Source organism: Suhomyces tanzawaensis (assembly GCF_001661415.1).
Source record: "Suhomyces tanzawaensis NRRL Y-17324 unplaced genomic scaffold CANTAscaffold_1, whole genome shotgun sequence".
Taxonomy (NCBI): Eukaryota; Fungi; Ascomycota; class Pichiomycetes; order Serinales; family Debaryomycetaceae; genus Suhomyces; species Suhomyces tanzawaensis.
The window spans coordinates 1,744,962-1,767,407 of NW_017963636.1; the positions used below are offsets into that span (position 1 = coordinate 1,744,962).

Sequence of the window (22,446 nt, forward strand, 5' to 3'; positions counted from 1 at the left end):
GTAAATGATGCTGTGATAGCAATCTCTTCCTCAATTATCTATCTGGGCTAGTTCTGCCTGCCAAAGTCTCCAATCCCTGCTAGTGCTGTCTCTCTGGTGGTGCGCTTGTGCTTCCCTGCCAATTGTCTGGTAGCAGTCCGATTCTCAGATTATCTCCATCGCCCTGCATGCGACTGACTATCATCACTTCTCAGTCTAAACTCACTTACCACCACAATGGAAGACGTCTCCATATCGCTGGCGTGTGAGATCCGCCAGCTAGATGAAGTCAACAGCATCGCCTCCATCTATGGCGATATCTTTACCAATATCACGCCGTCTGGGTTGGTGTGGAACAAGAAACCATGCCCCCATTTCCAGATCTCGCTAGAGTCTTGCAACAACAAGGACCGTCCTACGTTGTCATTGACGCTCGATATCGAGTTCACCCAGACGTACCCCCTCACGCCTCCCATAGTCAAGCTCTTGCACCCGAAGAACTTGTTGAAGGTCCGCATCGGAGCCCTCGAGTCCCGGATCAAGGAATTGATCAAAGAATACCCTGAGGAAGAGGTGTCGTTCACCATCATCTCCGAGGTCAAGTACTTGCTCGACGAGTTCCAGCAGGTCACCGAGAAGGTGCTCTCACTCGAGGAAGAGCGGGAAGAGCGCTTGAAGAAGCAACGAGCTGAGCTTGAGAAGAACGAGGCCAAAAAGCAATTGGAGCTCGAGGTGGCCCAGAAGAAACAGAATGAGGACCTCAATCGCCAGATCCTCAAGATCCAGGGCGAGTACGACAATGAAGCCTCCTCCAACCACGACAATAGTGTGTCATTGATCGTGGATGATGAGCTCATACCCACGGACCCCACCCATTACTTCGTGTTCGAAAACTCGATTGTGGGAGACTTGCCGGGCTCACGGGTGGCCTTCAAGTTCAAGGCGGTGCTGGGATTCATCAAGTACAACAAGAACGACCTCCTCTCGTCAATTGGAACTCAAAACATCGTCAAACCATACCTACCAAAAGAAGTACAATCCAAAATTGATAAACAAGGGATAGAATTGTCCTATCTTCTCACTGAAATCGACTTCGACAATGCATACTACAATACCGATCAAGGCAAACGAGAAATTCAGGATCTAGAGACAGAGTTGCAATTAATTCTCAACGTCAATCACGACAACATTTCAAAGCTATACGGGTTCCAAATAGACAAAAAACCCACCAACGGATGGAAGGTGCGATTGTTGACTGAGTTTAGTTCTGCGAGCGACTCACTTCAGGATATCTTGCCCACTGCTGAATTTATTAATTGGGCCCTTGCCAGAACTTGGGTTATCCAACTACTTCCAGCTCTAGAGTATTTGCATAATGCTGGCTTCGTGCACAAGACTTTGTGTCCGTTGACAGTTTTCGTTCACGAAATGGAAATAGATGCATACGAGTCTGCCAGCGATGATGACAACGAGATTTTGGACCACTTGATGTCTACCAAAATCCACAAAATCAGTCATCCAAGCTATGGATTCAGATTATTAAACATGATTCATACCCATCCTAATCCAAAATCCACTGAGACTCTCCGTCCCCGCAAGGGATCTAATAACGAAGGTCTGATCAAAGGATCGTATACATTTATCCCCAAAGATTGGATAGCACCTGAGTTAGCGACTGGCTCACACCATCAGAAAACGGATATATGGGATCTCGGAGTACTACTCATGAGGGTTATGTTGAACTATAATGTTCTCCTAACGACATTCAAAACTCCTCAGTCCTTTCATGCTGACTTCAAGGTGGAAGACTTTTCTGGAGTGGAACTGTACGCCGCTTTAGTGTATGATTTTTTGTCCAAATTACTCCAACAGAAAATTGCCAAGAGACCAAGTCCATTGGAGTTGAATGCTGTGAAGTTCTTGAGAGACGGTCCCATAATCATGAATAACCAAAACCTGAGTGTTTTTGCCAAGTACACTCATCCAGTCGTCATTGCTTCCGAAGTAGAATCAAAGCCAATTGATACCAAAGGAGTGAAAATTAATAGAACTGTTGGTAGGAATGAAGTAAACACCCTTGTGGATAATTTTCGAAGACAAACTTTGGCATCGGTTCAAAGTACAGGCAAGAGAAGATACTCAAACAACCAGCGACCATACTTCGGAGATACTCAACAAACTGGAAGTCTGAGGAATGCTGCAAGGTTTCAGAGAGATTTTGAGGAAGTTGGCAAATTGGGTAAAGGAGGCTTTGGAGAAGTTGTAAAAGCAAGAAATAGAATTGAAGGAACTTTTTATGCTATCAAAAAAATCAAGCACAGAGCAGATAAGTTGGACTCTTTGCTAAGCGAAGTTCTCTCGCTTGCAAGACTTAATCATCAATTTATTGTTAGATATTATGGAACTTGGGTGGAAGAACTAGAAGACTCTAGTGCTGCAATTGAGTCTGATGATCTGGAAAGTGAAAGTGAAAGTGAATTTGATCCAATAAATGCTAGATCATCCTCATTCCTACGCAGTCATGATAGCTCGTTTCAAGTCGATTATATCACCAATTCCTTTGACCCTCAAATCGATTTTGGTTCATTATCTGATGACAACCTATCCAGCGATGGCTTCGAATTTGCTAACTCAGATGATCTGGGGACTATCGAAGATGATTCTGAGGAAGAAACTAGCAATAGTACGAGTAAAGAAGATGGAAGTAAAGGGGCTTTGAAGGACAAAGCTCTCAAGTTGAAGGAGCACAATCCAAAATCTATTCTTTATATTCAAATGGAATTCTGTGAAAATAACACCCTTCTTAATCTCATTGAGCAGGGATTGCCTGGCAATTCGAACGAATACTGGAGATTGTTTCGCCAAATTCTAGAGGCAGTATCCTATATTCATGGCGAAGGCTTTATTCATCGAGACTTGAAACCTATGAACATTTTCATAGATAAGTCAAATAATGTGAAGGTAGGTGATTTTGGACTTGCCAAAAACTCCCAATTTGCCTCGGTTGTCCTGACCAACAATCAAGTAAATTCGACAAACAAGGACTACTCTACAATTGTTGGTACTCTTTTCTATACTGCAAAGGAAGTAGCAACTGGTGATTATGATGAAAAGGTCGATATGTACTCTCTTGGAATTATTCTTTTTGAAATGTGTTACTCATTAAGTACAGGAATGGAAAGGGCTATGATCTTAAATAATCTCAGGTTACAATCTGTTGACTTCCCGTCAAATTTTACAGAATCCAAGTATCACACTGAGAAAAAAATTGTCCGTTTGTTGCTTGATCATGACCCCAAAACTAGGCCTGGGGCTTCTCAGCTTCTTCAAAGTGGTTGGCTACCCGTTGAGCATCAGGACCAAGTGATAAAAGAAGCCTTAAAATCGTTGGCAGACCCTGCCTCACCGTGGCAACAGCAAGTGCGTCAAACACTTTTCAATCAGCCTTATCTGTTAGCTAAGGATCTCATGTTTGATAACTATAGTAAGAATTCCCACATACACCATTTGGAACATTCAACCAGTGACTACTTGATTTTCAGTAAAATGATTCAAGAACTATTCACAATATTCCATAATCATGGAGCCATCGAAGACTACGCTTCTAATATCTTGGCCCCTAAGACGCCAGCCCAATCCTCAGAACTGGTCTATGAATTGCTTGATAAATCCGGGTCTGTATTAAGCTTGCCATATGACTTGATCTTACCAACGGCTAGATTTTTGAGTAGAAATAACGTCACTATTCCCAAGCTCTATCGTCACGAGTTTGTTTACAGGCCAAACTTGAGAGGCTCTGGAATTCCAGATAAATACAGTACAGTCAGCCTCGATATTGTTACATCGGACCCATCCACTAAAGCTTCCAACGATGCTGAGTGCTTGAAGATCATTGATGAAATCCTTCATTCTTTTCCTTGTTTCAAAACGAAAAATTCACAAGCTCTAATTATTATCAACCACTATGATATCCTCGATGCGATAATTTCATATTCGTTTGGAAATATAGGGATCGATGAAAAGAAGAGACATGAAGTGATAGGAATCTTGTCACAACTTGGAATCGACAAATCGACTGATGAGGTGAAGCGGATCTTAAGGGAAGATATTCAAATCCCACATACTGTGACGAAGGACTTGATTGATGGTTACAACTTCACCTCGGAGCCGGAAAAGGTAAGGCAAAAGATTCAAAAATTAATGATCGACTCTCCACATCTTATAAAGGTGGAAAAATCTTTTGCGCAGATTATGGAGATTCTTTTAATCCTTAAGAAACTAGGTGTCAGATCACCTATCTATATGAACCCATTGAGCAATTACAATTCCAAATATTATGGCCATGGAATTATGTTTCAAGCAGTGTTCAAGGTTGACAAAAATAGACGGTTCTCAAGGATTGCCACTGGTGGAAGGTATGATAATTTGATTTCTGCATTCACTAATAAAGATATAGCAAAGCTTAATACTCCTTACTCGGTTGGATTTTCCTTATCTTCAACATTCATCTTCTTATTGATGAAGAATTTACTTTCCAGAAAAGTCAAGGGTGACATCAAAGTCACGGATTTGCAGAAGTGGAGAGGCAACCGTTGCGATGTTTTGATTAGTAGTCTTAATGAAAGTTTCTTCAGTCAGTTTGGCTATGAAATTCTTCGTCATTTATGGTCAAATGGTATTAGCTGTGATCTATTCAAATCAAACTCGCAGGATGATATGTTTCAGAAAGCCCATATTGATGGAGCCAATTGGGTGGTAATTATCAAGCAGTCAATTTCGCTCGTGGGCAGCAAGAAGAAAAAGGTCAAACTGAATAGAAACTTCAAGCCCATAAAAGTCAGAAACATTTGCACTGGAAAAGATATTGATCTTGAGTACGAAGAGTTGGTGAAGCATCTTAAAGAAGAAATTGAAGAAAGAAATGGTGAACAAAGCGAAGCACCAAATGGACAAGATGACAGTACCAATCTGAACACAAATGATGACTTACATAATGAAGGTAAAAGCTCATCTAACCTCCAAGACTTGAATCCACTATACTCCATTGACATTAATCAGAAAGTAATTGTCGTTCCAAATGATGCCCCTCGTGGTAGAAAAAATAATAAAAAGGAGAAGTGGGAACTTGAGAATGATTCTAAGGTTGCATCTGCAGAATTGATGAGGAATCTTTCCAGTTGTACTGTTCTCACGGTGGACGCTAGAGATGAAGTTTTAGACATGATTGCTATAACCTCTATCAGTCAGCCAGACGAATGGTTAAGAAAAGTCATTTTCAGTGCAAACAACATACCTAAGAGTTATGCAATGAATATTTATAACACTCTTACAAAAGAAGCTTCCAAGGGTCAGAAATGGGTAGTTTTGCACTCTCCTAAAACTCAGAAGACCACTATGGTGGATCTTCAGCGATAGACAAAATTAGGGTGGCTCTAATTTTTCGCAACCAATATCAACAGAGCAAACAGAGCAAACAATGCTCTAAGAAGTAGAAAATGTCAATTGACATTGATGATTAACGACTCAAAAAAAATATCTAAAACACTCAATTAATATTTATGACATCTAGTTTAATGAATAAACTGTTACTTAAAAATTAAGTAGGCATTCATCTATAGTCTCTTCTCGACATCAGTATTCTCTCATTTTCGCGAGGAGATTAAATACCTTTTCTATATACCACCCTACTAAAATACTGCAAATGTTGTGCACTTCTCTAAGCTTTCGGTTCATTGATGTCTATAAATAAAGGATATTAAATGCGTTCGAAGAATTGAATCATAAATCAGGCATAAAGATTGATCTAAACAGTCTTGTTTAAATATTGAGCCTTCCAATCCCAGTATTCCTGTAATCTTGACTTACCGTAATTAGAGTAATCGAAGTCAATGTTAGAGATTTCATGCTGAATCATTGCCCATATGCCCCAGTAGAACCCAGGTAACCCATAAAATGTAGAAATTTCTTGAATCAACTCATTAACCTCTTCGGAAGTTGCATTCTCATTGTTCAAATAACCCTTCACCCATTTGGTCAAAGTTGGATTATTTGGCTCCGGTGTTGGGATTCTAGATCTATCACATTGGAACCCTTGCCACTCTGCCAAATGATTGGCTATATCAAACGCTCTAGGAGCAGGAAGCATGTACTCGTAATCAATGAATTTGATTGGATTCTCGGCAAGACTAGGTAAACTCTTTAGAGGGGATTCAAGATCAAATTCATCTGGTACAATTACATTTCCTGATAATAAATCACAATGGGCTACCACGGTTGGAGAATTTGATTTCTCTAACACATTTTTGAGCCATTCAAACTCTGAACCAATAATTTCTTTGAGATTTGTCTCGTTGACTTCAACATCCAAATGATTATTGAATGATGCAATCAAATTGGAGTTTACAGGAACAATGTTGATCCAATCTTCGATCAATTCCCACAAGTTAGAGATGGACCTCTTCTTGGGTTTCTTTGCCGGTTTAGCACCATTCTCGACATTTGAATTAGGTGCAGTTCCATTAAGCTTTCCTTTCGCCTTCAACTTCTTGGAGAACCCACGCAATTTTTCCAACCCTTCTTCAATCACTTTGATTGGCACTCTACTGTGCCAATTTCCCAATTGCTGGGCAATCAAAGGAAATAAATTTTCATGATTCAATTCTTCGGAATCTAAGGATCTACCGGGTAAGAAACCATAAACCAAACCATTCTTGAACCGTGAATGGATGGCTGGTGCTAAATTGAGAGAGTTTAAGATCAAGTGCAGGATGAATTCCCGGTGTCTATCAATAATGAGGTTGGTTCCGTGGCCATACACTCTGATCAAAACTCTATCGTCCATGTATTTGCAGGACAAAAGCATGTTGGTGATTCCTCCGGTGAGCTTCTTGAAGGTGATTTGTTCGGGCTCGGTCCATGAAGGAAACACCTTGGAGAGAAGTCCCCTTAATTGCACGAAGTCGTTGTCCAAGTTTTCGTGGAGGTTGACCACGAGCTTGGGCAAGTAGACGGCATGGGTCGAGTAGTTATTTATGATAGATGTCAACCGATTGTTATCGACTGATACGGATGACAGTGTTAGGGAGTCATCTGCGACGGCTCCCAGCGCACTGGTGGATGTCAAGCTGCTATTCTGCAAGGACGGGCTAGATTCTACCTCCACATCGGATAATGACGGATTGTTCAAGCTGTACAACAAGTTCTTGTTCTTCAAGTAGAGCTTATCAGGGGTGAAGTCGGCGTAGTCATCGGCGCTTTCGTTCAACAAGTTGTCGGAAAACGTGTTGAAGGAATTGACTGGCACACAATGGACGCTGTTGTTGGATATAAAGCAGTACGCTGAGGATGAGTGGTTTCCCACAGTTTCAAAGGACATGGCAGATATACTTCGGTGTGAGTAGGGTAGGTTCCTGGAATGCAAATGACGGCTGCGGGCGATGCTGGTGGTTTGGTGACAGCAGTGGATGGTGTCTGCTTCAATGCAGCTGGGATGGAGGCTTGTGGTCTGGTTTCGAGTACGGTTAGTGTCGTGAACAGCCGCAGTCTATTGTTCTTTGTGGTGGTTCTGGAGCAATAACGTGTCAGTTGGGACAAGCGTGGCAGATCGCAGCGACGGAGGTCGGGTGGGGTGAGGTGCTTGACTGACGTGGGACGAACGATGCAACGAGTCTCGATGGGATACCAGGCGGTGGAATTTGGATCGTGTGAACACTCACCCATGCATCGGTTGTCAAGCCCGGTCGTGCGCCGGTCGCTCGTAACCCTTCGCCTATTTCACATGAACCGCGCACTGTGGAGGTAAGAACCGCTATGGGGTGACGTGGAGGCACAGGCCACTGCTGATCAGGCGATCTATTGCTGGAAGCCTGCTTGGCTAGGTCCTGCTCCTCGACGAACGGGGCAAAAAAAGACAGCTCGCACTCAGGTTCGAACTAAGGACCAACAGATTTGCAATCTGCTGCGCTACCACTGCGCCATACGAGCTGCTGTTGTGTATGGAGTGGAGTCCGAAGGGACATAACGAGTTTTGGATTAGTAATTTCTTACTAATACACCCAACGACTATATCGTAATTACCGGCTAGCTCTGGCCAGTTAATTGGCTAATAACGAGACATATGGAGAGTACATTAGAATAAAACCAACACTAGTAAGATAATAATGATTTTTTCATTGTTGGAATGAATTTTAACAGCGTTATTCCGCCAAACATTAGCCACCATTAATGAAATGTTCTGTAAATCTAGTCATATTCGGCACGTTTGTGATATTTGTATTTTATTCTTCATACCTTGTCAGCACAACGAAATAATCGAAACTTCACATTATGATTTGAAGATCAAATGGCTGAATGTACAATCTCTTGGTTGACTCAACGATGAAAAACGCAGAGAAATGTGATGAGAAATATGAATTGCAACCTTTGTGAATCATCGACTCTTTAAAGACACCCCACCCCTTGAAATATTCCTGAATGCATGCCAATCGATTGTCAGACCTACTTTAGCTAGTGGCTTTCAATTGGCTCTTATTCGGTTTCTGGAAGTACTAGTGCTACCTCCGCTCTCTCAGCTATAAATCAATTTATTGAAGACTATCTAAGCTATTTCAATTGCTAAAATAATGGCGAATGTGACCGGGTCATTCTTGATCTTCTCTTTCAGCAACTAGTACTAAAGCCAGCTTGGGTGTCTCTACTTCGGTTTAAGCCACCTGCAAGTTATTTGCGATCGCTAGTCCCTCTCTTTAGCAAGGACGTTCATTGTATGTTCATACTTTCCTCCAACCCTCACACTAACTGCAAAATAAGTTACCACTAGCCCTTTCACCATAAGCTTATTACTATTACAGCTAGCCATAGTATACAAACGTGCTGAGGTGCATACAAACGTGCCGAGGCGAAGTGAATTTGAAAGATTGATAAGCCGATCTATTTTTAAACATAGATCTTCTTCAATTTGATCCCCATTTGACACATTCCTTTGACACAATTACGTCGAACCGACTTGCTTCAATAACCACTTGGAAGCAAATCATTCAGTCTATCACTCCAATGTGGTCGGTACTGGAACAATAGTAGAGACAAATGAACTGATCCGCATCCCTTATAGACTGCCTACAAGCTTCGATCAGCATCACCCAGATAGCCATTGCAAAGCACCAAGAGCGAGACCCTATGCCAAAAGCCTCCTTGCCAACATTTCAACTCTTCACAATTATTTTGGGCTCATTCGGCTGTACCAGCTAGGCTGTCTCATTGGACTCAGCCCGGCTGCTCATCCATCAGTTCCGCACAACCTTACCGATGGTAGAAAACATGCATGTATCATAGCCTAAGCCTGATACTCGGCGAATACGATAATCTCCGGTAGGTCAAAAGCCAGTTAGAAACTGGTACCTCCCCCCTCGGAAACTCCGGAGTATTCATGGCCCTGATCTTTCCTCGGTCGTCGCACTCACATGCCAAGCTGATAGTGGGGTATTATCAAATAAAAGTAGTGTTGACCGACCCAATATTCCATCTCCTAATCTATCCATCATCATGGTATTCACTCCTAGTCCCCAGTTGATCGAGCAGCTTCAAGAAATCGTCGGGGAACTGACCACACCAGACGAAGGTGAAAAGTATGGTGCAATTCCCGCAGCCATCGTTGGTCTCACCAACAGCGACAAGACTGTCTTTTTGAATGGTGGAGGTGTCAGGAGCATAAAAGACGAAGAGTCTGTACAGCTCGAAGACCAAATGTCATTATACTCGTGTACAAAGTCAATGACTGCTCTTGCTGCTTTGAAGTTGTACGAGGACGGCAAACTCAAACTTGATGAACCAGCAAGCACCTACTTGCCGTTGGTGGAACATATTGGCCTCATTGACCCAGGCACAGTCAATAAGCAAGGCGAATTCACCCAGCAGCCCAGAAAACCCAAGTCTCCTGTCAAGGTCCGTGACTTGTTCTTGCACACCTCGGGGTTGTCGTACAATTTCTTATCAAAAGACTACTACTATTTGTCCAAGAAGGACAAGGGGGAAACCATGTTGAACCCCAGCGAAAAGTACTTTACCAACGACAAGATCCCTCTTATTTACGAGCCAGGATCCAAGTGGCTGTATGGACACAGCACTGATGTGTTGGGGTTGGTAGTGTCGTATGTCGCTGGCAAGCCATTGGGAGAGTACTTGAAGGAGGTCTTGTTTGACCCAATTGGGATGACTTCAACCACCTTCCACTTGAAGTCCACTGATAACGTTCTCAAACCTCATTTCCGCCGCAAGGACCTGTCGATTATCGCTAGTTCCGCGAGCTTGAACCTTGACCCCAAGCTTGATATGGGTGGTCAGGGAGCCATTGGAACTGTTTCCGACTACTTGAGATTCCTCAGAGTATGGTTGAACTATGGTTATTCTCCCGACACAAACACCAGGGTGTTGAAAGAGGAAACCGTGAAATTTGCTGTCAAGAACCACCTTCCTCCTGGAGTCAAGGTAGCGTTTGATATTCCCAAGGCTCCAAAAATTGACGATGGCTTTTCTTTAACGGGGAATGCTGTCAATGAAAGGCCCATGTTCACTGGTAGACCTGCTGGAAGTCTCTACTGGGGAGGGTTGGCCAATTTGTACTACTGGATCGATTTAGAAAATGGCATTGCGGGATTTTGGGCCTCTCAGATTCTTCCACCTGCTGACCCAATCACTGCAAGCACATACTTCAGATGGGAGGCTAGTGTCTACAGCGAAATCAAGAGTTTGAAGAAGAAGGGTAAGTTGTGAAGCAAGTAGACACCATGTGCCATTTTGCACAATCTACTCCCACATAATCACGACCAATTAGACGATCACCTATTTGAAATGATAGAATTCGTATCACCCTGTGTTATACATTATAATGAATTTAATGGTTCTCATCTTGCTGGAGGATGTAGCATCGTAGCGATTGGCATGTACTTACTCCGTATGCACGGTCCGCAATACCCGAAATTAATGTTTATTGACTTCAATTGCCCTTGCCGTACGGACTCAATTCCTTAGAATCGTGCATTATTCTACCCGAATCTTGTAGGTTTTCAACAACTTCAAGATGTCGCATTTTGCAACTATATCAACGATATATGTGTCATTCCAAACCACAGACCAAAATCAACCTTCTTTTGTACTTCAATACTCTTTCGTGTTCTTCACATAATATATGTTACTTTAGCTCATTCTGTCCTGTACTGGTCTTCTAATTTCCCCTGTCTATCAGTGTGGAAATCCATACTTTCCTTTGCGACATTGTACGCGTCGCGCACCACCTAACATCTCGTTATAGCACCAACAACATTTTGATTACACCTTCCATCCCCACAAACAAGCATGTACGGAGATCTTGCCAACAAGCTCATCCTCGATGCAAAGCGTACGACCAATCTTTCGGCACTTCCGTTATACCAAGGCGATTTGGTCAAAGATATCATCAAGGAAATACAGGACCTCAACAAGGACGCAGAATTCCTCGAAGAGCAGACAGACGATGGAGACGAACAGCTCAAAATCAACCAGTGTCAGCTCTTTGTTACCCATTTGTCAATGAGGCGAAACAAGCGGTGTTTATTGGCGTACGAAAGGCTCAGGGCAGAGAAAGTGGCCGAGTTTGCATGGCTCAACATCGATCCAATAGGCGATCCCAACGCCACCAAAAGCCATACTACCATTGCTGACAATTACATTTATTCTAACTATACCACACAGCTCTCGTTGGACAACTTGAACCATGCGGAAGAGGAGTACTTCAAAGCGTACCAGGACTTGATGTTAGAGTACAAATCTGCATTCGCCGACATCGACTTGTCGGGAGACTTGGAGCCCCCCACGAACATCTTCATTGATGTCAGGGTGTTGAAGGATGGGGGAGAAGTGCAAACCGAGTACGGCTCCTTCAACTTGATCAAGGACTCTCAGTTTTACGTCAGAAAATCAGATGTGGAGCGTTTGATCCAACAAGGGTACCTCGAGGAGTTGTAACCGGTTCGCTGCTCCATATTAGCCTCCCATCGACCGGTTTCCGCCCTCTGGTCTTATAGATCCCATCTTATGTATCATGACTGTAATAATGCACTAACGTACCATGTAAGATGCTGTAATTTCCAATCCCTGTCAACATTATTCATCTTTTCCTGCTTCCTCGTTGTTGTCATTCTTGAGAAGCTTGTCCAATTGACCCAATTGCTCGTCCATTTTCTTTCTACCCAAGTTGGTGTTCTTTTGATCAACACTGATGGGCAAGATCATCACATTATCATTATTTTTATCGTAGACTCCTATGTTTTCGTCCATGAACCTCACCTCCTTTCTCAAGTCGATGGCAACCTTGCTTAATGTTCCGTAAATGCTCTTGGTTTGTTTCGAAAACAACTCCTTGACGTCTTTAGGGTCGCTTCTTGATTCCGAATATGTTTGGAAAAGATTCGACACGTCATCGAGCAACGACACAATCTTGCAGTCGATCTCGTGCAACGAGTCGAGCCTTTCTTGTACGAAGGTGTCTGCTTTGTCCTCCATGGTATGTCTGTCAGTTTTCCTCTTGGTTCCTCATGGTTTCCAGTCTGAATATCATACATAATTTGGCACGTGACTGGAACCCAGAGTGGTCTAGTCGGAAGCCAATCTTAATATTTTCAGTTTAGTCAACTTTCTCTAATTCTCCATCTCTTCGCTTCAGATCCATTTACCTTCTCATTAATCTTGTGTGCTTGAGTGTTGGTTTGTAGTTTCTGAAGACTGGCAATTCTCCAATTCTCCAGCAAACCGCTCCGGATACCGCAATCTAGCTCTGGATTTTCCTCCCATTGGTATCCTGAGGGCTACAGATGAACTCTGACGTACTCTTAGACTCCAAACTCCAATATGTATTACAACAGTGGGGTCTGTTTATTTCCCAATTTGGATTTTATTACGAAAAAACCAATATTATAATACGGGTACTTGTATTTCTAGATCGATTAATGCACTATTTCACTGTCAGGACGGTCCTTATCAGCCTCAGACTATCTCTGCCTCACTACTTTGGTCTCGTTGGTGCTCCACCTTTTTCGCTCCATTTTAGCATTTCTCATCGTAGCCCCATTTATAATATCACGATAGACATCACTGCGAATTATCGCGACATGCCTATCGATCTCGGACTAGCAAGAGTGGCCCGACTCTTGAACCACTTGAACAATCCTCACCTCAAAGCCTACAAGGCTATCCATTTGGCAGGCACCAATGGCAAAGGTTCCACCGTGTCGTATCTCTCTTCCATTCTCACCCAATCAAAGATCCGAAACGGACGGTTCACCTCTCCTCACATTCTACACTACAATGACTGTGTAAGTATCAACAACGAAACGTATCCTCTTTCGAAGTTTCAGGAGGTCAGCAAGTTTGTCCAGGAAAAGAACAGGTTGCATGAGCTCGGATGCACCGAGTTTGAGCTCCTTACTGTCACAGCATTCAAGATCTTCGAAATCGAAAACGTCGAAATCGCCGTCATAGAGGTGGGTTTGGGAGGACGCTTGGATGCTACCAATGTGCTAGAACCCTTCAAGGAGGGCACGGGTGTCATAGCCACTGGAATCACCAAAATCGGAATAGATCACGAAAGTTTCTTGGGCGACACTTTGGCTAAAATAGCTTTTGAGAAGGCAGGAATCATCAAGGAAGGTATCCCATGTGTGGTCGACAGAACCAACCACAAGGAAGCGGTGGATGTGGTAGCAAAGAAGGCAAACGAATTGAATTCCCCGTTATACCAAGTGGATGGACTCCATGAGCTGGAACCAAGATCATTATCCGCGGATTTTGGCATTGAAGCCATTAAGGCCCTAGTGGACAAGTCTCCTCTTCAAGGAGATTACCAGAAGCAGAATCTAAGCATTGCCCTCAAAATTATTGAATTGATAAAGGACAAAAGAATCACCAAAGAGACCATCACAAAAGGTATCGAGACCACTACCTGGAGAGGCAGACTACAATCGCTAGAGATTCCTCAGTTGGGTCTCCCAATCCTATTGGATGGAGCTCACAATGAAAGCGCAGCCATTGAGTTGGGTAAGTATCTTACTCGATTTCAGGATGGGTTTATTTTTATTATTGCCATAACTAAAGGAAAGGCAGTTTCCAACCTTTTAAAGCATGTTATCAATAAGACCAACGATAAGGTCATTTGTACGTCATTCACATCGCCTGAAAGCATGCCTTGGGTGTCAAATTATCCCGTAGAGGAATTGAAACAATTATGCAGCACCTTCGTGGAGGACGTGGAGATAAGCGAAGGCGTCAAAAATGCCTTGGAGTATGCTTCCAAGTTGAAGCAGGAAGGTGATAAGCGGGAGGTCGTGGTTTTTGGTAGTCTCTACTTGTGTGGAGATGTATTGAGATTAGTGGAAGAATCACCTTAGACTATCAAACTTGTCTGTTCTTTCTTTATCCTATCAAGTCCTTCATCTTTCTAAAATATTCAGTGCACGGAGGAGAATCCTTAACCCTACTGTCTGCTCCATTGAGCATATACAATGACCAATTGAAGGCCCAAAAAATCAATAATTATTACGGCACTATAACATTGCCCATAAATGTCTAGTTGCTGTTAATTGGGAGGAACTATTACTCTGCAATATCCACACATCGAAGTCCCTGCGAATAAATGAAGTATATAAGTGCAAAACCCAAAGTATTTATTCAGTCAATTATTCACTAATCTAGGAACGATAACGTGGTCATTCTATAGCCTATTATCCCCATTTGTCTTGTAAGATACCAATTGAACGTATTATAAAACTACAACTCTATACCCTCACAATCTCGATCTGGTAGCGCGCGTCCCCATCTGATTCACGTATATTATACGCGTCTCTCCTTTAACAATCACCAAACGATGGCACCTCTTAGTGACTTTGAAAAGCAGCGTCAGGCTAACATCCAGAGGAACAAGGACCTCTTGAAGCAGCTTGAGCTTGACTCCATCTCTAGCTCTATCAAACGAGAATTGCCCAAGAAAGATGTTACTCGCAAGAAGCGCAAGACTGAGCCAAAGGCCAAGGAACCTGCTGAACCAAGCAGAAGATCCAGAAGAATTGCGGGTATAAAAACCGAAACTGAAAACCCGGAGGAATTCGCTCGGATTCAAGAAGAGATAGAGGAAAAGGAGCGTAAAAGAAAGGAGTTGGAAGAGTTGAAAAGAACCAGACTTTTTGGTGACTTCAAGTTGATTGACTTGATAACAGACAAAAAACTGGGGCACCTCAAGTTTGAGGACAAGGTAATAAAGCAGGAAGGCCTGGAAAGCGTCAAGGAAGAGCCATCTGATGAAATCGCAGACATAGATGATGATAATAAAGTACTCCAGGTGTTCAAGAGCTTAGGCAGCAAGTTCTCAGCAGGAGACTTCTACAATGAAATAAGAGACACGATAAGCTATAACGATGAGGTATTGGAAACGAAAAGAAAGGAGTTTGACGATTTGAAAATATACCAAAAATTCGATCCATTGGATATAAAGATTAGCCATTATCGGATCACCTCTATCAATTTTCATCCCTCCACTACTGATAGGGTTGTGATGGCGGGTGATACCAATGGTAACGTTGGTATATGGGCCGTTGACTCGAAAGAAGAGGATGAGCCAACGATAAGCATACTAAAGCCCCACGGAAAATCGATTTCTCGAATCCTTACTCCAAACAACTCTCCATCTAAAATATACACAAGTTCATATGATGGTTCAGTGAGAGAACTAGACCTTAATAAGCTTGAATCATCCGAATTGGCGTATTTGAGCGACCCTTGGGAATCTGGTGACTATTCGTTGGGTGTATCGGATATAAATTTATGCAAGGAAGGAAATCCGAATATATTATACATGACGACCTTGCTGGGAAACTTTTATCAACACGATATTCGGGAAGCTTTCAAGCCAGCTCTGACAAAGTCCCTTTTGAGGTTACATGACAAGAAAATTGGTTCTTTCAGTATAAACCCAAACTTGTCATATCAAGTTGCAACTGCATCTTTGGACAGAACATTGAGAATATGGGATTTAAGAAATTTAGGTAGCTCTAAATGGTCAGATTTTGAAAACCAAACTTCTCCACACATGTATGGAAGCTACTCGTCAAGATTATCTGTTTCGTGTGTTGATTGGAATATTGAGAACAGATTAGTTTGTAATGGTTATGACGATAACATTGCTCTTTTCGATTACAATGGTACAAAAGAGCTTTCTCCAATTACACAGTGGGCATCTGACTATGTGGTACCTTCCAAAGACGAAGAAATTGTTCCTGACAATTTAACTCCCTTTACAAAAATAAGACACAATTGTCAAACTGGTCGTTGGGTATCCATTCTCAAATCCAAATGGCAGACTCAACCTGAAGATGGAGTTCAGAAGTTTGTCATTGCGAATATGAATAGGGGAGTAGATATTTACGATCAGAAGGGTCAAATCATTGCTCATTTATCTGATTCTGTGGGTGCAGTTCCTGCAGTATCTACATTGCACCCATCCAAGAACTGGGTAGTTGGAGGTAGTGCCAGTGGAAAGGTGTATCTATTTGAGTAGAACCACCACGTGTATAATATGGGAGACTACCAAATAATAAACAGATTTGGAAATATACTGTACCTCCAATAATGAAGTTAGAAAGTTAATCTCTTGATTATCTATTGAGAAATAAATTTATTGTAGTTTTTAGACGAATTGATATGTATACAACTGGTTACGTAACTCTACAATTTCTCAGTCTAGATGCATCTAGTACTGCTTCTAACACACTTACACTTGGTAATATACACGTATTATTTTGACCACTATTTAAGTTAATTAGGTTTAATTAATTAATTTAAGCAGAAGAGGTCATAACTTGCCAGACTCTGATAACGTTATCAGTGTAACCAGCGAACAAGTTTTGACCGTCAGCAGACCAAGCCAAGGAGATGGCTTCTGGGTCCTTAGCCTTAGCACCAATGGCGAATTCTGGCTTCAATTCATCCAACAAGGATCTTTCTTGCAACTTGAAGATCTTGATACCAGTGGTGGTAGCAGCAGCTAACCAGTATCTGTTTGGAGAGAAAGCCAAAGCGTGAACTTCAGCAGAGGCAGTCAAGGTGTACAAAGTCTTGTTTGAGTTCAAGTCCCACAAGATGATGACACCGTCCTTACCAGCGGAAGCACACAAAGATCCATCTGGAGACAAGGTGATACAGGAGATGTAACCGGTGTGACCAATGAAGTCAGCGTTGACGTTGTAGTCAATCAAGTCCCAAGACTAAAAGTTAGTAAACAATTCCATTGACCAATGGGTCTAAATCAGAGATCTTGGTGATAAAGGTATGTCTCATTCGAAGCTTGTGCAACGTCTGAAGTAGCAAATATGGTAAACATCATCTAGACCCAATCAAAAATCAAAAAATTACGTACCTTAACGGTCTTGTCCCAAGAAGCAGACAAAACAGTGGCGGAGGTGTCGGATGGGGAGATTCTGACGGCAGAAACCCAGTCACCGTGGCCGGTCAAAGTGGCCATACATTCACCAATGGTGTTCCAGACCTTGACGGTCTTGTCACGAGAGGCAGAAACGATTTGTCTCAAGTTCTTGGAGATAGAAACGGACAAAACGTCACCAGTGTGACCAACAAATCTCTTGGTACATTCACCGGATTCCAAGTCCCACAATCTCAAGGTCTTGTCCCAAGAAGCAGACAAAGCGTAAGCACCGTCAGCGGAGATGGTGACATCTTGAACGATGTGGTTGTGGCCTCTGAAGGACTTCTTGGCGACACCGTATTGGTTGTCTTCACCGCCAGTCAACTTCCAGGTGATCAAGGTCTTGTCTCTGGAACCGGACAAGAGCAAGTCTGGGTGAGCTGGGGTGGTGGCCAAGGAAGTGACCCAACCGTTGTGACCTTCTAAGGTACCTCTTAAAACTAAAACTTCGTCAGACATTGTTGTATAGATGAAGAGAAAAGAATTAAAAAAATTTTCAAATATAGTAATAGTGAAAAATCTCACTCGTCACGTGGCATCCTTGCGGTCCTGATCTGTCCTCCTGCGCAATGACCCATGCTGAGGTTAACTACGCAAACGGACTCGGAATTACGCATTTTACGGTGACTGTGTTTTTGCCGAGCTATATGCAGGTTCAATTTGCTGATCACTTTATATTCGTGATTATCTGCTATTATTGAAATTAAATCGGCAAACCAAGAAACAATGGCTTGTAAGGCTTGCAGAATCTTTCACTAGGCTTCGCTGCCAATACTCAAAATCATCGATACCTATTTTGTGGAAGCCCCCACGATATCCAATCTTTTCTATCGCGGTTGCAAAAAGAGTGGACTATATAGTTTAGTACAATTAGCTCTGCTTGTAAATGTTAGCTATTCAGCAAAGTGTATCCACCCTGATTGCTTAATTCAGGAACCTGTCTATCTCTCTATTTTTACTTCAGTACTCTGGAAATGCCCTGTTGGGGGCATCACCTTCTCACTGATGTGAGTGAGCTCACTTTACACTATTAGCTCAAAATGGTCAGGCCGACTTGATCGGACCCCCTCAATTGCTTTGATTCCCTTATTATCAATTTCTGGTAGTTTCTGAATTTGGAAAAGAATCGCATGCCTCAATTGACTATTCTGTGTATGTTTTCAACGGCCGAAGGTCGATCGCTCTACCCAAGTAATTATTTGTAAACACGAATGATTTAGCTAATAGACTAAAACTGTACCCAAATTAATCTTAAAATTAACTAATTTACTTCACGTAATCTTTATCTTGTCTCGAGAATATTTCCAAAGCTAAATATCATCTATCCTGAGTATACCAGAAAATAAGAAGTCGGGCTAAAGTACTGGAACACGAATCTCGAGACGAGTAGACCTCGGGGGACCGATAAATGTATCTAGAAGACCTACTACCATTTGAAGTCCAAACTCAATTGGTGAGTGTAATTAATTGCCGAGAATGCTGTAAAATCAAGCTCAATGAAGCCGAACCAACAAAGAGATAATTACTATAAATGACCGATAAATCTATATGATTTTATAAAGTGCCGAATAGTACTAAACTATGTGCTATCGTATTTTCGAGTCAATTGCATAAGTCCCTCTCTCTTAGCAACATCTAGCCTGCACACAAAGAAATTAATCAAATTCTCGAAATCTCTAATCACGTGATTCATCATCTCCATCTTACTTCTGTCCGTAATCATCTCCACAAATATGTCCCTTTCAGAGCTTATTAAGTCATTTCAATGCCAGAAGATCCTCAAGAGTAATCCTCAGACGAAGTCTGTGGTTCTTCTTGGTCAAATTTCTAAATCAAATGATGCAATTATCACAATTGAGAAGTCACACTTTGTCACACCAGATGAATCGTATGATGTGGCAAGCTCTGTGGAGCAAACCCTTGAAATCAACCACAACGACATCTACTACTGGTCCAACTCAATTCTTAAGCAGGACCTTGAGGAGAACCCTGGAGCCAAATTGAACTTGATCTATCCTGCTACTGAAACCCATATCAGAAAGTACGGAGAACAGCCCCACCATTATGTGGTAGAGACTCCACAGATGTACAAGGACTATGCAGTTCCATATATCGAGTCGATGAAAGGGGATAGAATCAAATGGGTCTATAACATCCTTTTTGAAGGAAAAGAATCGGAGACTTTCGTGCATCATGATAAGGATTTACAGACCGGGTTTGTGCTCTTGCCAGATATGAAATGGGACACAATCAATTTGGATACTTTGTATTTATGCTGCATTGTCAACAGAACCGACATTTCTTCGGTTCGTGACTTGAATGAATCACACGTTCAGTGGTTAATTGATCTTCAACAGAGGCTTAGAAAATTAACATTCGAGAAGTATTCGGTTGAAGCAGACCAATTGAGAATTTTTGCTCATTATCACCCTTCATATTATCATTTCCACTTGCATATAGTGAACATTAAGCACCCTGGCTTGGGTAATGGAATTGCAGTTGGAAAAGCGATTTTGTTAGATGACATTATTGAGAATATTCAGTTGGCGGGAGATTACTACCAGAAGAAAAACATAGGGTTCTTGTTGGGAGAAAACCATGGTTTATGGCAAATAGAGGGGTACAGAAAGTCCCACGAGGAGAGACAATAGAGAGCATTATAACATACTGATGAAATTTGAAATTAATTCTTGATGATAATTTGCGACTATTCGTTAACTAAGCTAGCTAGTTGCAGTAGCATGCTACGCAGACTGCCCTAATATACATAACTAAATACTATGATGCTAATAATTGAATTCACTCAGATTGGACTTCACGGCCATCTTGGCCATTCTCAACATCTTCTTTCTTGGGTCTTCCTTCTTTGCTTTCTTTCCCTCGTTCTGGGTAGTTCCAATACTCTTACCCAATTTCTTTGGAGTTTCTCTCAAACCAAAACTTTTGGCCAAATGTCCCAAATGCAACAACTTGACGTTAAAGAAACTTCTTTCTGAAGACAAGTGGGTAGCATAAGCTCTGATATGAGAAGTGAACGCTTGAACAGCTCTGTCGTGCATGGTGGAGTCTTCCAATAACCATCTCTCGACCTCGAGATGCCAAGTGGTGGCATGAATATCCCACTTACCTTCTTTTCTCTTTGGGTCATTGCTCTTCTTCACAGGGGCTTCTTGTTCCAGAACCTCAGCAAACCCATCTCTCAATATATCTTCGTATCCAATAATTCTCAAACTTCCTTTCTTTGGATGAACCACCTTCAATTTTCCATCAACGTAACTTTCTTCATTACCAGGAAGCAAGAACAAGGTGGCGTTACCCTCATTACCCACTCTTGCAGATCTACCGATTCTGTGCAAATGGTCGTCGACAGTGAATGGAGGATCGTACTCAATGACGTTCGAGATGTTTGGCAAATCCAAACCACGAGAGGCCACATCGGTACAGAACAAAATAGAATGGTTGGATGCATCCTTAATGAAGGACTGCAATGTGCTAGTACGTGCTTGTTGAGTCATTGAACCATGGAGCTTGAATACAGTAGACCCGGGGCCTAACGTTGGAGCAGTCATCACACCGATCTCTTCCTCGTCTTCGTCATCATCTAAATAGGCTTCTTTGACTTCGATCGTTCCATCTTCATTCTTGACTTTTTTGAACTTCTTACCGTCTCTGGTAAAAACCTGGAAATGGAAATTGACAGAATCGGAACATGAAAAAAAGACGATGGTCTTGTTGTTGGCAACCCTCTTCAAGAGACCGCACAAAGCAACCAATCTCAACTTTGGGGGAACCACTGCCACCGACTGGATCAACTGATCTGGAGCGGTCATATTTTCCTCTGAAGTGGCAGTCTCAAAAGAAGTTGTGCCAACTTGCTCTTTGTCTTCTACCATCTTTGGGTTATTTAAAACAATACTCCCCAATTTTTGGACGCCGTCTTGCATGGTTGCAGAACACAACACATTGACTCTTTCCTTTGGCAAGCCCTTATACTGAGTAGTAGTTTTCCAGATCTCTGACTTCTCGGTGATTTTGTCGGTGATTTTGGTGATGGTCTCTTCGAATCCCAACTCTATTAACTTGTCACCTTCGTCAAGAATTACCCATCTTAGTTGCCCAATCTTCAAGGACTCAGTATTTTCGATATGGTCGGCCAATCTTCCAGGTGTGGCCACCAAGATGTTGACACCCTTACGGAGTCTGGCCTTTTCTGATTTCTTCTTTTCTCCACCAATAACGATTCCTGGAACGATATGGTGACAACATCTGGTCAAGGTCTCCATGACCCCATAGATTTGGTTGGCGAGTTCTCTAGTTGGGGTCAAGATCACCGCAAACAATCCCGAGTCTCTACTGATTCTCTCCTCCATCAACTTGTGGAAAATTGGAACCAAGAACGACAACGTTTTACCTGAACCTGTTTGGGCCTTGAAGAACAAGTCTGTTTGTGAGTTGAGCATGCTGGGGATTACTGTACGTTGCACCTTAGTAGGATGCTTGAACCGTAAGGTCTCAGTAAGGTGGGAAGCCAACTTCTCGTTGATTCCCAAACCATCGAACTTGGAAGTATCCAAAGGAGCATTGGAAGGTTGGTGAGTGGTGTTGTCAGAGGAAATTTCCAAGGTGTTGGCAGTGTTAGACGTGAACAAGGATGAAACATATGATGATCCATTTCCTCCAAACTCTCCTCCCTTCTCAGCGAACTTTATCTTTTTGGCCGATGGTCCAAACGAAGGAACGGCTGGTCTCTTGGTGGTATTACTCTTGGAATCCTTGGCTTCTTTGGATAATCTTGGTTTTTCAATCACACTGGAGTTCACACTGGTGGAAGGAACTGGGGAACGGCCCTGCATCGAAAGCTGCAACTTTCTACGATCTCTCCACTTTCCTCCAGTCACCTTCTCTTGCTTCCGTTCCGTTCCAGCCACGGGAACGGAGAAGTTCATCAACATGCCATCGTCTTCCAT

The 22,446-nt window shown here is 42.4% G+C and overlaps 10 protein-coding genes and 1 non-coding gene across 11 annotated transcripts; 6 read left to right on the forward strand and 5 right to left on the reverse strand.

Moving 5' to 3' along the window:
- Positions 1–195: 195 nt before the first annotated feature.
- Positions 196–5,542, forward strand: GCN2 (serine/threonine-protein kinase). The gene has a single exon (XM_020207208.1). It carries the CDS (start codon positions 217–219, stop codon positions 5,392–5,394), a length of 5,178 nt encoding a protein of 1,725 aa, XP_020067209.1. The 5' UTR covers positions 196–216; the 3' UTR covers positions 5,395–5,542.
- A 143-nt stretch (positions 5,543–5,685) lies between these two features.
- On the reverse strand, positions 5,686–7,665 carry CANTADRAFT_24757 (uncharacterized protein). Its single transcript, XM_020207209.1, has one exon. It carries the CDS (start codon positions 7,352–7,354, stop codon positions 5,783–5,785), a length of 1,572 nt encoding a protein of 523 aa, XP_020067210.1. The 5' UTR covers positions 7,355–7,665; the 3' UTR covers positions 5,686–5,782.
- Positions 7,666–7,890: 225 nt separating this feature from the next.
- On the reverse strand, positions 7,891–7,962 carry CANTADRAFT_t33. Its single transcript has one exon. It is a non-coding gene; the product is annotated as a tRNA-Cys (tRNA).
- Positions 7,963–9,519: 1,557 nt separating this feature from the next.
- Positions 9,520–10,746, forward strand: CANTADRAFT_4128 (uncharacterized protein; the record flags this gene model as incomplete). Its single annotated transcript, XM_020208863.1, has 1 exon — positions 9,520–10,746. The coding sequence occupies one exon, from the start codon at positions 9,520–9,522 to the stop codon at positions 10,744–10,746; it is 1,227 nt and encodes a 408-aa protein (XP_020067211.1).
- A 461-nt stretch (positions 10,747–11,207) lies between these two features.
- Positions 11,208–12,297, forward strand: PSF1 (DNA replication protein). Its single transcript, XM_020207210.1, has one exon. It carries the CDS (start codon positions 11,329–11,331, stop codon positions 11,974–11,976), a length of 648 nt encoding a protein of 215 aa, XP_020067212.1. The 5' UTR covers positions 11,208–11,328; the 3' UTR covers positions 11,977–12,297.
- On the reverse strand, positions 12,115–12,513 carry MED11 (Med11p; the record flags this gene model as incomplete). Its single annotated transcript, XM_020209191.1, has 1 exon — positions 12,115–12,513. One exon carries the CDS (start codon positions 12,511–12,513, stop codon positions 12,115–12,117), a length of 399 nt encoding a protein of 132 aa, XP_020067213.1.
- Positions 12,514–13,118: 605 nt separating this feature from the next.
- CANTADRAFT_88024 (dihydrofolate synthase) lies at positions 13,119–14,393 on the forward strand (the record flags this gene model as incomplete). Its single annotated transcript, XM_020211414.1, has 1 exon — positions 13,119–14,393. The coding sequence occupies one exon, from the start codon at positions 13,119–13,121 to the stop codon at positions 14,391–14,393; it is 1,275 nt and encodes a 424-aa protein (XP_020067214.1).
- Positions 14,394–14,863: 470 nt separating this feature from the next.
- Positions 14,864–16,653, forward strand: CANTADRAFT_24760 (uncharacterized protein). The gene has a single exon (XM_020207211.1). It carries the CDS (start codon positions 14,870–14,872, stop codon positions 16,553–16,555), a length of 1,686 nt encoding a protein of 561 aa, XP_020067215.1. The 5' UTR covers positions 14,864–14,869; the 3' UTR covers positions 16,556–16,653.
- Positions 16,654–16,779: 126 nt separating this feature from the next.
- Positions 16,780–17,938, reverse strand: ASC1 (40S ribosomal protein RACK1; the record flags this gene model as incomplete). Its single annotated transcript, XM_020210800.1, has 2 exons — positions 16,780–17,261; positions 17,414–17,938. The coding sequence occupies 2 exons, from the start codon at positions 17,936–17,938 to the stop codon at positions 16,836–16,838; spliced, it is 951 nt and encodes a 316-aa protein (XP_020067216.1). The 3' UTR covers positions 16,780–16,835.
- A 1,258-nt stretch (positions 17,939–19,196) lies between these two features.
- On the forward strand, positions 19,197–20,316 carry CANTADRAFT_24761 (5'-(N(7)-methyl 5'-triphosphoguanosine)-(mRNA) diphosphatase). Its single transcript, XM_020207212.1, has one exon. The coding sequence runs from the start codon at positions 19,213–19,215 to the stop codon at positions 20,128–20,130; it is 918 nt and encodes a 305-aa protein (XP_020067217.1). The 5' UTR covers positions 19,197–19,212; the 3' UTR covers positions 20,131–20,316.
- DBP7 (putative ATP-dependent RNA helicase) lies at positions 20,027–22,446 on the reverse strand (the record flags this gene model as incomplete). Its single annotated transcript, XM_020207213.1, has 1 exon — positions 20,027–22,446. One exon carries the CDS (start codon positions 22,444–22,446, stop codon positions 20,266–20,268), a length of 2,181 nt encoding a protein of 726 aa, XP_020067218.1. The 3' UTR covers positions 20,027–20,265.

Bases quoted from the DNA above. Each gene is read 5' to 3' on its own strand.
- PSF1 (XM_020207210.1), top strand. From the start codon at position 11,329: ATGTACGGAGATCTTGCCAACAAGCTCATCCTCGATGCAAAGCGTACG.
- CANTADRAFT_24761 (XM_020207212.1), top strand. From the start codon at position 19,213: ATGTCCCTTTCAGAGCTTATTAAGTCATTTCAATGCCAGAAGATCCTC.
- CANTADRAFT_24760 (XM_020207211.1), top strand. From the start codon at position 14,870: ATGGCACCTCTTAGTGACTTTGAAAAGCAGCGTCAGGCTAACATCCAG.
- GCN2 (XM_020207208.1), top strand. From the start codon at position 217: ATGGAAGACGTCTCCATATCGCTGGCGTGTGAGATCCGCCAGCTAGAT.
- CANTADRAFT_24757 (XM_020207209.1), bottom strand. From the start codon at position 7,354: ATGTCCTTTGAAACTGTGGGAAACCACTCATCCTCAGCGTACTGCTTT.